This window comes from Aricia agestis, chromosome 22 (assembly GCF_905147365.1).
Source record: "Aricia agestis chromosome 22, ilAriAges1.1, whole genome shotgun sequence".
Lineage (NCBI taxonomy): Eukaryota > Metazoa > Arthropoda > Insecta > Lepidoptera > Lycaenidae > Aricia > Aricia agestis.
In genome coordinates, this window is record NC_056427.1 from 5,015,105 (window position 1) to 5,030,244 (window position 15,140).

At 36.8% G+C, this 15,140-nt stretch overlaps 2 protein-coding genes and 1 long non-coding RNA gene across 6 annotated transcripts in view; 2 read left to right on the forward strand and 1 right to left on the reverse strand.

Annotated features, from left to right (window-relative positions):
- LOC121737965 overlaps positions 1–15,140 on the reverse strand; it is a 380,295-nt gene that overhangs the window by 234,497 nt on the left and 130,658 nt on the right. The gene's annotated exons all lie outside the window — the stretch shown is intronic.
- LOC121737950 (beclin-1-like protein) lies at positions 610–2,223 on the forward strand. Its single transcript, XM_042129692.1, has one exon. It carries the CDS (start codon positions 833–835, stop codon positions 2,111–2,113), a length of 1,281 nt encoding a protein of 426 aa, XP_041985626.1. The 5' UTR covers positions 610–832; the 3' UTR covers positions 2,114–2,223.
- LOC121737958 overlaps positions 12,705–15,140 on the forward strand; it is an 88,212-nt gene continuing 85,776 nt past the window's right edge. For all 4 annotated transcript variants that reach the window (XM_042129701.1, XM_042129703.1, XM_042129705.1 and 1 more), the window contains exon 1: positions 12,705–12,802. In XM_042129701.1, coding sequence (XP_041985635.1) covers positions 12,749–12,802 — 54 coding nt within the window. In that variant the 5' untranslated portion in view covers positions 12,705–12,748. The remainder of the gene's footprint in view (positions 12,803–15,140) is intronic.

Consider the following 15,140-nt stretch of genomic DNA (forward strand, 5'->3'; position numbering starts at 1 on the left):
ATTATAGGGTACTGGGTAGGATACCAGTGATTGAACAGTACCAGTCATTGGACAAAGCACAAAAACATAATATTATATTATAAGGTTGCTTTAAAAACTACCTGTTTTTAAGTAAAAGAACGCCTGATTTTAAAGAAAAACAGGTAGTTTTTAAAGCAATCTTAATAAATATTGTGTTTTTGTGATCTGTAAATTGACTCTAGCAATACCGGGGTAATTGGAATAAAACATTTTGATCCTTTTTTTTCTTATTCTGATTCTGTGTGTTAAACATGCAGATATAAAAATTTATCCAATGATTAAGGATGTTTTTAAATGAAAATCTTCTGTTAAAAATTGCCATCAGAATCTGGTAGACCTATAAATCACCGTTATTTTGCGGGTAAAAATAATATCTTGTTTTATGATTGTCAATGCATCACATTCAACAATATGAAAAAAGTAAACGTCAATTTCTCGGAAAATTGTCAATGTCATTCATTTCCTTTGTGTCAAGTTGTCAAAATAGAAGAAAAAGTCAAAGTCAAAGTCAAATGTCATTCATCATTCATTTGTGAACTGTCAAGTGCCAACTGTCATCTGTTACTGATGGCTGAATGCTGATGCAAATATTGCAAAATTACATCAAAATAATATTATATCAATGATCAAAATAGTGTTTTGATTTCAATACAAATTTGTCTCATATTAATTATTTACTACAACAATAACTAATTTGTAAAACAGTGGAATAATATTGTATATTAAATAATAAACTTAAATTGAATGTCATATCGAGGCTCGTGGGAACAAAACAAATATTAGAACCAATGAGACAGTATTGCGCAAAAACATGAGTGACTCAAAATCTTTTGTGAACTTCTCCTGCCAACGATGTCTGCAGCCTCTGAAGCTGGATGACTCATTGAACCACCTGGGCGAGCATACCATAGCTGATTTAGCGCTACAGATACGACGTAACAACGAAACTGATCTCGATCTGCAATCATCTAGCTTGGAGCACTATGTTCCGCCTTTTCGCATGTCCGACTCTGGTAACGGAGCCAATGGATTCATGGTCATATCTGATGGATGGGAAACTGCCTCTTTGGGACACCAGTTACATGTAAAAGCGACACTATTTGACCTACTCTCTAATAACTCCGATGTAGACCACCCCCTGTGTGATGAGTGCACAGATACTCTTCTAGACTTGATGGATAACCAGCTGAAGTTGACAGAAGCCGAGTGGAAAGACTACAACGACTATTTAAAGAAGTTAGAAGATGACAAAGAAGATTTGAACTTGGAGGGCCTAGAAAAAGAGTTGGAAGATTGGAAAGAAGAACAGAACAGGCTGCTGCAAGAGTTATCTGCGTTACAAAAAGAGGAGAAGGCTATGAAAGAGGAGATAGAGGTGCAGGAGAGAGAGAAAGAGAGATTAGAGTTAGAACAGGATATTTATTGGAGAGAATATACGAGGCATCGGAAAGATTTGATGACGACTGAAGATCAGATGAAGTTTTATGAATGTCAGCTCTCCTATACACAAGCACAGCTAGAAAAGCTAAAGAAAACTAATATTTTCAAGCTCACTTTTCACATATCCGATTCTGGACAATTTGGAATCATAAATAATTTCCGGCTTGGTCGCTTGCCTACCGCTCCAGTCGATTGGTCTGAAATCAATGCCGCTTGGGGCCAAACTGTACTCCTCCTATCGTCCTTAGCTAGAAAAATAAACTTCTGTTTCCAAAGATACCGACTCGTACCATACGGTAATCATTCCTACATTGAGGTATTGGAGGATCAGAAAGCTTTACCGTTGTATGGATCGGGTGGATTCCGATTTCTATGGGACACTAAGTTTGACGGAGCCATGGTCGCTTTTCTGGACTGCTTACAGCAGTTCAAAGAACAAGTTGAAAAAGGTAATAATGGATTCTGTTTACCGTATAGAATAGACAAGGGAAAGATAGAAGATACTGCCTCACCACCCAACGCTTATTCAATTAAAATACAGTTTAATTCCGAAGAACACTGGACAAAGGCACTAAAATATATGCTAACGAATTTAAAATGGGCGCTTACTTGGATTTCATCTCAATTAAGTGAGGATAATGTTGAGGGATAAAATAATTGCTTCTTTATTTTTAATGTTACATAATAATTAAAAAGTTAGTCTTATTTTTTATGCTTTGTTTTGTGGCGATTTTAGAATTTAAAAGAAGTAAATATTGAATATTTAAAATAACACTTGCAAATATATTCTAACTTTTATTATTATTATAGCTTTAAACACCTTGTAACCTGTCAAATAGCTAAGTGTATAAAAATGTGATAATATTCCTAATAAATTATACCTAATATAATATGAACATTCCATTCATTTTATTTATTATCTATAATATTAATAGCATAGACAAAGGAAATAGTATGTCTGGTCTCTGGTATTAGTTATTTTCAGTAGGAACTAGGAAATTCTAATAATTAATTTTATCTACTGCAAATTAAAATTTTATTGTGGAACACAGCGCCATCTATCACAGTTTAATGTAATGTTTACCGAATGTGAAGATGTCACGTAATTTCTAAGATTCATACTAGATGGCGTTTCCAGTATGAGTTAAGAAAATTTTTCAATATAATTACTACTTTATTCACAGTCGCTATCAATAGCATTGTAACCTACGAATAATAAAAACTAAGGAAACGTAACTCGCATACTTCAACCGTTTTAAATTTGGCTCCTTTTCGAACACTAAAATATGACAATTCAGATTTTCGCCAAGGTCGTATCCCAGGTAACGTATCATAATATTGCGCGCCGGACGACAGCCTGCGCGGTTATTATCATTGTCATAGTTATGAAACAAATAATTGTCAAAAGCGGATAGTATTATGCAGTATACACCAAGCACATCTACTATCAGAAGAAACGAGCACATAATTTAAATTATTTTAAAATCAAACATTTTCCTCTGATACTTAAGACATCGATAATAAATAATGATAATATACATGTAATAATTATGAACAAACCTTGTACGACTCGGGCGCATCTAAAACTGTCCGAGCACCTAGAGAAGACGTTTTCAGATTACAAAAATCTATGTGCAAAATTATTACAGAATTGAAATTAAAAACTTAGGTACGTAAATTTTGTACTTATAACTCACAATTAATATAATATTTTAATAACAGTTAGCACTTTTTATTTTTGTTCATTTACAATATTAAAGGAAATACTTATTTGTTTTTGTCGATTGAACGTAATTTATTTCAGTATGTTTTTTTTGTTTTGTTTTAAAAAGATCCGTAGCAAGAAATATGAGAATACCCATATCATCTTATAACGCATTTAGAGTAATGTCAGCCAGACCCTAAAATTTCATTTATGATTAAATTGTTACATCTTGCATACCACTGTCCATGGCGACTTTGTAAAAATTTTGTAATTATATTATTTTTTGATTATTGCACTTTTAGGATAACATGTAAATTTAATAAGACAAACACAAAGATACCAGCTTAATTTTATGCAAATACCCTAGCATCCAACTTAAATAAACCATCTTTTTTGGGTCGACAAAAATACAAGAAATTTAAGCATAATTTTAAACAATTCACTTATATATGCAAGGTTATTCCTGTATTCAAAGTCGTATCTGTATGACTTCTACACCATTTCACAGGGCATTTAGGCATTTTAACAACAAAAATATTGTAAAAAGCCACGTAAAAAGTAAGTAAACAATCCTATGTAAACAAATTGTAAAATGAGTTTGACAATCATTGTCATGTCAACCTGGTTGAATGTCACTCGAGTATATATACACGAAAAATGTGTACCGAACACATGCATAAATATGCATGCATTCGGGTCTCATTTTGTAGCCTTTTGGTGCACTTTTTTTGACGGAGGTACTTTTCCTTAGTTTTTATTATTCGTAGATTGTAACAAAGTAAAAATATTTTTTATTAGTCACCTTATCAGAAATCTGTGGTGAGGGCGTCATTCAGGACAATCAATAAAACAAGAAATCCCCCACACTCCGTATACCTGTAGTGCTAGCACGGCGACCAGCGGAAATGCGAAAATATGGACAAACTGTGGAAATAAACCTAAGGTGCCGTTCCGATCTTTTTTCGTTCCGAAAAATTCAATTAAAATGCCACTTTATGACACACTATGGTATATATTATGTCATAATGTAGGATATTATTTGAATTTTTAGAACTATAGTCTGTCATAAAGTGGCTTTTTAATTGAATTATTCGGAACTAAAAAAGATCGGAACGGCACCTTAAGTTTATCTCCACAGTTTGTGACTATAGTCTGTCATAAAGTGGCATTTTAATTGAATTTTTCGGAACGAAAAAAGATCGGACCGGCACCTTAGGTTTTTTTCCACAGTTTGTCCATACTTTCGCATTTCCGCTGGTCGCCATGCTAGCGCTACAGGTGTAACAAAACTAAAGTGATAATACTGTAGGGCAGGGGTTCCCAATCTTTATCAGCCTGCGGCGCATTCACGTCTCAAATTCTCAATATTTTGACACGGCGACGCGGCGCGCTGGGGCACTCGCCCATACAAGTCACAAAAAATGCTCTTCAGCGCTGCTACTTTCGCAGTGAACTCTATGTAATGGCTGGTTTACACGTATTAAGTATATGGTAAGTGGTCAACTAAACTTAAACTTATTACTTTATAGGTAAGTACTTACACTGAATTTAAATACTTTTTTACTTACACTAAAATTGATTTGCAACTTGCTACTAAATTTTGTGTTTACCTGCAATTAATGACTTAAAATTAAGTAAGTTAAAATTTAGTAATTAACTACTATCAACTTAATACGAGTAAACCATAACATTTTAAACTTTCGCGTTGCATTATAATGAAACTTTTTAATCGGGACTTAACGGTAGTAATAAATAAGTCGCGTTAAGTCCCGATTAAAAAGTTTCACGAGTTAACCAGCATTTATTTGAACTTGCTACTTGCTATTTTTGTGTTTACATGCAATTAATAACTTAAAATTAAGTTAAAATTTAATTAACTACTTATTTACAAACTAGCCATAAGGGTCACATAACAGCCTAAAGTACATAATAATATTGTCACTAAGTTTTGTTACACTCTGTATATAATGTTGAAAATGAGGACTTTTTTAAAGAGAGAAGAAAATTTCGCTCTTAAAATATCTCTACGCCTCAGGTGTTACCCTTGCTCTATTTTTATTTCTCCAATATTCCTCGTGTGTTTTATTCTCTGATTTATGAGAAACAGCACTCTACCTGAGAGACGTGGGGTTGCAGATCAAAACTTTACTGCCGCTTTTATTGCACTTAATCATATTGTTGTTATATTTTTCTTTTCTGTATATTAAACTTATAAACTTACTTTAAATACGACGACTTGAAAAAAGAAGGTTGCATAAAATTGATAAAAGCTTGTCTGCGTGTCTGTCTGTTACCTCTTCAGGCTTTAGCCGCTAAGGCGTTTTGATGTTTGGTCCACAAATTACGTGAGGTGTTTAAGGTGTTTAATCTCATCTAATCTTACGTTGGAGAGAGGGGGGGTCTCGGCAAATTTCACGAGATTTTTAGGGTTCCGTACCCAAAGGGTAAAAACGGGACCCTTTTACCCTATTAGACTTCGTTGTCTGTCCGTCTGTCTGTCTCCAGGCTGTGAGTTGTGACTCAAGAACTGTAATAGCTAGTTTGAAATTTTCACAGATTATGTACCATCGAGGAAGTTGATTCCTATGCAATTGACGGACCAACGTCATTTGGACGGATCATGTCAATTCAATGTTAATTGTGATCTGTCGGCTGGGTTTGACGTAACGCGACCAAACTACTTAGGTTCCCGATTTGCATAGGAATCAACTTCTCTGATAGTACATCTGTTGCTGCTATAACAACCAATACTAAAATCAAAATAAATTAATATTTAAGGGGTGCTCCCATACAATAAACGTGATTTTCTTGGCCTTTTTTGCCCTATATCAATAATGGCAACAGGTAGGTACTTGATTTTTTCACAAAATCCTTAGTTATATGTGTACTTTAATATTTAATAATAATATTAAAATAAATTAAAAAATTAAGGGGGGCTCCCATACAAAAACACAATTTATGGCCTAATTTTGCTCTCTAATGATACGGAACCCTTCGTGCGCGAGTCCAACTCGCACTTGGCTGATATATTTTTTCAAATTGTAACAAAAATAATTAAGTATACTATTTTGGTCAATTTTATCCAGATTGTACATATTATGCTAAAGATTTAATCGTAATCGTAATACGATTAAGATCATTCATTATTCATTATTTCTATAATAAATTATATTAATTTCATTCGAACTTTGACGTTATATTATAATATTATCTACTGACTGTTAAACAATCCAACGCGTTTACGTAAGAAACCCACATTTTGGAAAATCTCACGTGAGATTGGGGGGTGGGGTCAGATAATTAAAAAACTAACGTAATTTGTGGACGTTTAGTATGAAGATACTTAATGTCCTAGGAAGGCAATAGGATTTTATCCCCAAAAAATGTACGTAATCTGCACGATAAACAAAGTCGCAGTCATCTAGGTTAAATTATATCGCCAATAACTCTTAACTTCTGTACATATTTTAATTAAATTTTGTGTGAAATTCAAGTCTTCAACTGGCAACACCATGTCGTGTCAGCCGGCTATCTCTCACAGGCCACAGCCATTGTTTGTTCCATTGAGAAGCTCTCACTCTCAACTACACTCGTGACTGGTCAAATTTGAATAGCTGCCGTTTTTGGCGACGGCCAGGTTTCTCTTTTCCAGAAAAGAGCATTATTTGGGTTTATCGTTACTAATATTATTAATGCCAACGTTTGTTTGTCTGTTGCTTCATGAATGCAGATATCACGGGCGTATATATACTGTGATAAGTATGCTTTTTATCATATAAATATAATATCCACCATCAACAATGTCAGAATCTAAAACTTCAGAAAGAAAACCGTTGTCTATGTATTCTTCAATCACCTTCCTATAATTCTCCCGTAGAGTTTGAGAGATTTTGTGAACCATTGTCCAATAAACATCTAATAATTACTTGCTTGAATTTCCTCTCTAGGGCAAGCAGTCTACGATGAGCCATAGAGCGGGAATTTCCTAACTCCTCCGGACACCTACAGAAGGGCAAAGCAACCGTATATCTACCAGTCTCCAAATCTCGAGTAACCGAGGATGTATAAAGATTCTCATACTCCGTGTCCTCCGGACTGAGAAATTGTCTAGGAGAGATTTCTTCCAATTCCCAGAACTTTTGTACCAATCATTGAGACCTAAAGCTGTAAAAGAGCTATGAGATGGAATTACTCAAGTATTAACAGTACTAGGGAAATCACCCATAAGTACATAGCCGAAAGCAGTCATAGCTGCAGGAGGTGCTCGAGAGCCAGAATCAATCCTACTTCCTAAATAAACATATGGAAATAGCTGAGCTCCCAACAAAAGATTAACGTTGCCAGGGATGTTCCATGACATATCAGCTAAAGGTATCTTATATCTTTAAACGAGCAATTCTTGTATACGTATTTCTTATATATATATATATTACGAGTATTCATAGATCATTTTCCGATTTAGAGATCCGTTTGTGAAATATGAAGTTTCAAAGCCGAAAAAATCGTTCCAGTGGGGGGGGGGGGACCCCTTCTACCAGCTAAACCGTTGCTTCTAGAAATGTGAAATATTTCACGAGGGTAATATGCTGAATTTAAAAGGAAAACTATCACGGCTAAGAAGACTTCATAAGTTATTGAGTAATAGTCGATCAACTAAAAAATATTCGGCGAAGTATAAAGAAACTTTTCGTTCAAATTCCTTTGAAGTCACGGGTCACGGGTCACCTGATGGAAAGCAACTTCCGTCGCCCATGGACACTCGCAGCTTCACAAGAGCTGTAAGTGCGTTGCCGGCCTTTTAAGAGGGAATAGGGTAATAGGGAAGGGTAGGGAAGGGAAAAGTGGGCCTCCGGTAAACTCACTCACTCGGCGAAACACAAGCAAGCGCTGTTTCACTCCGGTTTTCTGTTAGCCCGTGGTATTTCTCCGGTCGAGCCGGCCCATTCGTGCCGAAGCATGGCTCTCCCACGTCATTCTACCTTCCCCTAAACTTACGTCATAATTGAACGTCCCTTAGGGGTAAGTACACCCAAGATATATAGCAATTTCATAACATATGAACCTTCTTTAGTTTCAATAAAATATTTACAAGACAATTTAAAACTCATAATATTTTACTATGTCTTGAAATGATAGAAAAAGTTTATATTGTAAAAGTTCTCACTGGCATACAGGGTGTTCTAAAATAATATTTTTTTATAAATCCCATTTCGTATTATATACTTAAAAAACAAAAAAAAAAAAACAGGGGGAGAGGGTCGAGCTCAATCTTTCCAAATCTCACCTAGATCTTAGGTCGTAGCAAATATTATGTAATTTTTATCCAGTAAAAAACTGTGTAAAATTGTGTGAAAAATTATTTCTTCATGCAAGTCTCGAAAAAAATGTCATACATGAAAGTCATAGTTACAACGAAATAATATAAATTTGTTTTTTTTTTCAATAATCCACACGTTTACAGCCAAAACATAAATTTTGAAAATCTCGCGTGAGATTGGGGGCGCGTGAAAATTTGTTGGGGTCTGGGGAAAATGTTACGAAATCTCACCACGGGGGGACAACTGACTAAAACGAAAGTTGTAACACCACTTTTCTATGACATGGTAGTATACTTTGCATTCGCCTCAGGCCTTAAGAGGGCGAGACTAACCCTAAAGTGTCGATTTTATAATTTATTTTTATACTTGAAAATAAGCCTCGAATTGTTTCATTTTCTAAAATTAGATACGACATTATATTTCCGAGAAATCGATCTGAGCAAAAACACGATATTATCTTAAAATGTTCTCGATAGAAAAAAGCACAAAGATGCATCTAATTTTCACGAATTTTTCATTTATTGCCATAACCGTGCAATAAACTAAGTTAATATTTTAACACATTGTATAAAATTCTATCATTGAGATATCGACCAAGCGGATTTTTAAAATATATATTTATCGAGTTATTGAGAAAATAACTAATTTGGCGATGAATCCGCGTCGTTCTTTTTCACCTTGTACTTATATGAAAGACGGGCGTGAGTGTGAAGAGAGAAGGACGATGTTCGATTTTTGGGGTTAGTCGCCCTCTTAAACAAAGGCCTATCTTCAAGACAATCCTGATGAAAGATAACCCTTCTCATAACTCTGTAACAACCTCAGTTCCGAGAATCATCAAAATTTTAATAGCGGTTGTTTGGAGGACCAGAAATTATGCTGTTTTAGATTTAATACATTAAACATAATTTGTTTGCTGTACATTTAGAAATTATTGCTATTTTTTTATTTGGGGACTAATATTAAAAAATATTTTTAAGTTAAAGTAGTTTTACGATAGAAACTTGTGTTTTGTTGAGTAAAAGTTGCTAAAATTGCGTCAGAATCCAGGACACGTGGTCCGATTGAAAATTTATAAGATGGAGGAAGAGGAGACGTAGGCGCGGCGTAGGAGAGGAAGAAAAACTCTTTCGACCGAGCGGCGAAAATGTATGCCTGCTGAATTGTTTCCACTACTGTCGGCACTCCCAGAGTGCTATTTTTAGTTTATTTTAAGCTTTTATCGTGGGCTTTGAGCGCGGCGATCGAATGAAGAAATTCCGTTACGAAAATAAACCTAACACCCTCTACTCCGGCTGTGCCGGTCGGAGCGGCGCTGCCGTGCATCGTCTAACGTCGTTTCAGTTCGGCAGATACACGATTTTTGTGTGACTACAACTAGACGTATGCGAATTATAATTGCATAATTTGATGAAAAATGCTATGCAAATCAATAGCTTTACACCGGTATTCCCCAAGAGCCACTCGCATTTTTTTAATTTAGGTAGAACTGGCAGACGTTGGACTTTTTGATGCATATTAAAATATACCAAGTATTATGAATCGCCCTGTATATGAACGAAAAGATGATTTGAATTCACGTAAAACAAGTTCAGTATTTTCATTCCAAACTTTTGAGAGTGATGTATGTGTGCGCAGTTTAGAAGTTGGACAGTTTATGCAATTTTAAGGCTTTTCTACACGCTGGGCGATGGATTACCATGATTGCCATCATGGTGATCCACCTTCTAGCTTCGTGATTGCGAAGCATAGATTTACAATCTCTGTCGAAACAATAGGGAATATGAGCGAAGGTCGGAGCAGAGGGCGCAATGCACATACACTACAGTAAATAATCCTGCCAAAATCCACCATATTGCACACTGTAAATAAATAAAGATTTTGAGATTAGCTCTATACCAACTCTATACAATATACATTATCTGTCAAACCCTTCATTAAATTCAAGTTTAATCATCATCGTTCGCCGTGGCTGGCCTAGAAAAAGATGGCGCGATGAGCTGGAGGCTGACAGGCTAACCAGCGGTGGGACTGACCTAGCCCATGGACACTCGCAACATCAGAAGAGCTGCAGTTGTCGGTAGACGATGCAAAACCCCGTCGAAAAAGCGGTGTTATAAGTTTGTCGTGTTTAACAGTGTGTTTGTCCGTGGCATCGTAGCATCCAAACTGGTTGACCGATTTAAGCCGAATTAAACCGATTTAAATGATCGAGAGTGTTCTTAGCTATAGTTCATCATCATCAGCCTGCTTAGTGTTTTTTTTTTTTTTTTTTTTAATTAAATAAGGGGGCAAACGAGCAAACGGGTCACCTGATGGAAAGCAACTTCCGTCGCCCATGGACACTCGCAGCATCAGAAGAGCTGCAGGTGCGTTGCCGGCCTTTTAAGGGGTAATAGGGGAGGGTAGGGAAGGGAATAGGGGAGGGTACGGAAGGGAATAGGGGAGGGAACGGAAGGAAATAGGGAAGGGTAGGGAAGGGAAAAGGGAAGGGATTGGGCCTCCGGTAAACTCACTCACTCGGCGAAACACAGCGGAAGCGCTGTTTCACGCCGGTTTTCTGTGAGGACGTGGTATTTCTCCGGTCGAGCCGGCCCATTTGTGCCGAAGCATGGCTCTCCCACGTCAAAATTGGATAATTAGAGTTTATTTCATGAAATGTTGTAACAATTTCAAGAATTCATCGGTCGAATATTTGGATTTTAAAATTCTGATTCCATTAACTTATTTGGGAAAGGCCTTTGCCCAGCAGTGGGACAGCATAGATTAGAAAAAAAATCATCAATAAGAGTGCGGCAGTGTCCAGTGAGTGAGGCAGTTATAGGTCTACAAGAATCTGATGGCAAAAAGTGAGAAAGTAAATTGACTCTATCAATACCGGGGTAATTGGAATATAACATTTTGATCCTTTTTTTCCTCATAGCGGCTGATTCTGTGTGTGAAAGATGCAAATATACAAATTTATCCAATGATGATGAGGTTGTGTGAAAATCTGCAGTTAAAATTTGCTATCAGATTCTGGTATTTTTTCCTTATAGCGGGTAATTCTGTGTGTAAAACATGCAAATATATATCCAATGATCAAGGATTTTTTGAAAATCTGCCATCATATCCATGGGCGTACCGAGGGGAGGCGCGGGCGCGGGCAGGGGGGGGGGGCAGCTGCCCCCCCGGATCATATTGACGTCCGTCCCTACTAAGTATATTATCTAATACTTTTATCTATAAAAATAAAAAATTAATAAAACTAATGTTTGCCTTTTGTTTGAACTACAATATCTTTACAACAAAAAATTATACAATTTTTATTCTTTATAAACACCTAGCTTATAAAAAATCCGATTTGCCCTCTCTCTGGCCCAGAACCTGAGTAATTTGCCCCCCTCCCCCCCTGGCCCAGAACCTGGGTACGCCCATGATCATATCAGATTCTGGTAGACCTATGTAGTATTATTGAATGGTGACAGGATCGGCGGAACACAATCTCCTAATCTGTAATCCGCCATTTTGGTAAATAAAAAATCGCTATATTTGTCAGACGGGCCGTAAAAAGTGTTAATAAAGTTTTATGCCGCGCGCGGAATTATAGTCATAACCCTAATTCGTCATGGATAGGCAGCAGGGTTCCAGTGGGCTGGGGGTAAAACCTTAACCCTTTTACTAGTAAATAAATACTATTGCATAGCATTTTTATCAACTTTTGCAATTATAATTCGCATACGTCTACTCGCACGCACATAAATACCCTGCCGAAGTCTAACAACGCCGCACCGACTGGCACAGAGATCGGAGTGGGGGTTAGGTTTTTCTCGTTACGCTTGATTCGGTCGCCGCGCTCAAAGCTATACAATATCTTAAAAATTAACACAAGATGATGATGAAAATTTCTTTATATTATGTAGCGTGATTCTAGCATTTTTAGGATCAAAAGTATCTTATGTCAGGACATAAGTATGTACAGTATGTACAGAGATACATTGAATCCCAGGGCCTGCCCTGGGATTCAATGTATCTCCATTAAATGTATCTCCATGCCAAATTTCAGCAAAATCGGTTCAAAAGTTTGTGCGTGAAGACAGACAAATAGACAGACAGATAGACAGAAAGACTGAAAGACAGATAGACAGACACACTTTCGCATTTATAACATTAGTATAGATCTACGGAACCCACTGAATATCTATCATTTTATCGCAATTCACTTACTCGATTGGCTGAGCCAATCATAAAAGAAGTTACCTCATCTGCCATCAGTAGTACCAACATGTACGAGTTAACGTTGCCTATACTGTGTATGTTTGCACTGTGTTCTGCTAATGTAAGTACTAAATGCCTTCAAAAATAACCGTACATTTTTTAGAAAGAAAACCTATTATCCTTTCATAAAAATCTGTAATACCCATCTTAATCGGTACAGTATCTATATATCTATAATATATATTATATAAAAGTCAAAAGTGACCGACTGACACGGTGATCTATCAACGCACAGCCCAAACCACTGGACCGATCGGGCTGAAATTTGGCATGCAGGGGCTTACTCCCGAAACTGATATCGATTTCGATTTCAACGGTTTTTGACACTTTAGACATGCTTTAGACATCTAAAATAGCGCACGATCGTGCTGCGGATCGGTTTGAAACTAATTCAACCTCAATGGATTTTGCTATTCCTGACAGCTATGCTAGCGCACGATCGGGATGTGGCTCAATTTGGAACTAATCAGCATCGAAACATTCGACAAATCGAAATCTTAGGTGCTCGCGAGAAACAAAATTGTCTGAGAATCGAATTTCAGATCGTTTACAAACGTCAAATTTCACGGTAGCAACAGAGGCATCGACATAGATTGAGATCGATTGTTGCCGAGTTAGGTAATGTAAACGTTTTTAGGGTCACTATGGTATCGATTGTATGTAACTTAATTGTAACAAAAAATAAAACGTGTCGTTTTATTTTTTGTTGATAATAAATATTAATTCATTATTATTTTAACATAATAATATAGCTCGCCTGCAAGCTTTTTTAATGTGATTGATGGCACCTCCAATGTATCTCTACAGCTATACGGTCCCATTTAAGTTTGGTATCGTGCTTAGCTTGGCTCGCCCGCATGTACCCTTTTGCGATTCCTGGATTTTCTTCCAGGAATCTCAACAACATTTATAGGTATTTTTTTATGAAAGAAGGGGGCAAACGAGCAAACGGGTCACCTGATGGAAAGCAACTTCCGTCGCCCATGGACACTCGCAGCATCAGAGGAGCTGCAGGTGCATTGCCGGCCTTTTAAGAGGGAATAGGGTAATAGGGGAGGGTAGGGATGGGAAGGGAAGGGAATAGGGGAGGATAGGGAAGGGAATTGGGCCTCCGGTAAACTCACTCACTCGGCGAAACACAGCGCAAGCGCTGTTTCACGCCGGTTTTCTGTGAGAACGTGGTATTTCTCCGGTCGAGCCGGCCCAATCGTGGCGAAGCATGGCTCTCCCACGTATAAATAAGTAAGGTGCGTCGGACGGACCATTATTGTCCAAATAAAAACTAACTTTTGATGTCTACAAAATATATTAGAATATGTATAGGTACTTATGACAATGTTAAGTGTAACTACAAAAGAGAATTTACATATATTTTGTTTAATGTCAAGATGTTCCTTAACGAAAATAACCATTTTAAACGTTACGTTAGTAACATAGAATATCATTGTTTTAAACCCACTATGGTAGAAAATGAGCACATCCATCTAATGTTTTTAAAGAAATGTATTTTTATGGTATGACGAAAAAACACAAACATTAGGTCAATAGTAAACTAGAATATTATCATTGCATTAGGTACATAATATTTCATATTTTTCGTAACCTTCTAATAATGTTAAATAACAATACAACGTTGCCATAACGACGTTGACAAGACGCCATGTCAACATCTCGATTTTGATACGATTTTGTTCCGGAATTCCTACGCGTTACAATGACATCAAAAACCAATGATATTCTATGTTACTAACGTAACTAGATTGGAAGTTTACGGTAGCAACGCGTTGCCACTTCGAAGATGCCTGCAGGCATATCTCACATACATAATGACATAACGAATATATGACTTGACATTGTCTTTTGAACAAAAAAGTGGTTACGCATTTCTGAGAATCTTTTGTAAGACATTGCTACTCTAGTATTTTAGAAACTCATTGTCAAAAACGAAATCGAAATCAGACTCGTATCAAGTAAATATCACTTTCGGGAGTAAGGCACCAGGTAGATATTATGACGTAGGCATCCGCTAGGAAAGGATTTTGGGCTTTGTCCACACTGTGCCTTTTTCTGTTTGTCAAGGGCATTCGTTAAAGCGCAGTCAACAGCGAACGTGAGGCATGCCCGCAACGCATGCCCTCTGACTGTATCCACAAAAATGACAATGTTGGTGTTGCGTTCGTTGACGCATTCAAATATTGAATGCGCTAAAACGAAAGTTGAACACGAAAGCGCATAGTGTGGACATAGCTATAGAGACACAAGCACTTTCTTTCTCTCTAACTTCTCTCACTAAATCCATATTAATATTACAAATCTGAAAGTCTATCTTCAACTCTTCACGGTGAAACCGCTGACAGATATTGATGAAAGGTACGGAGATACTTTGAGTCCCGGATATC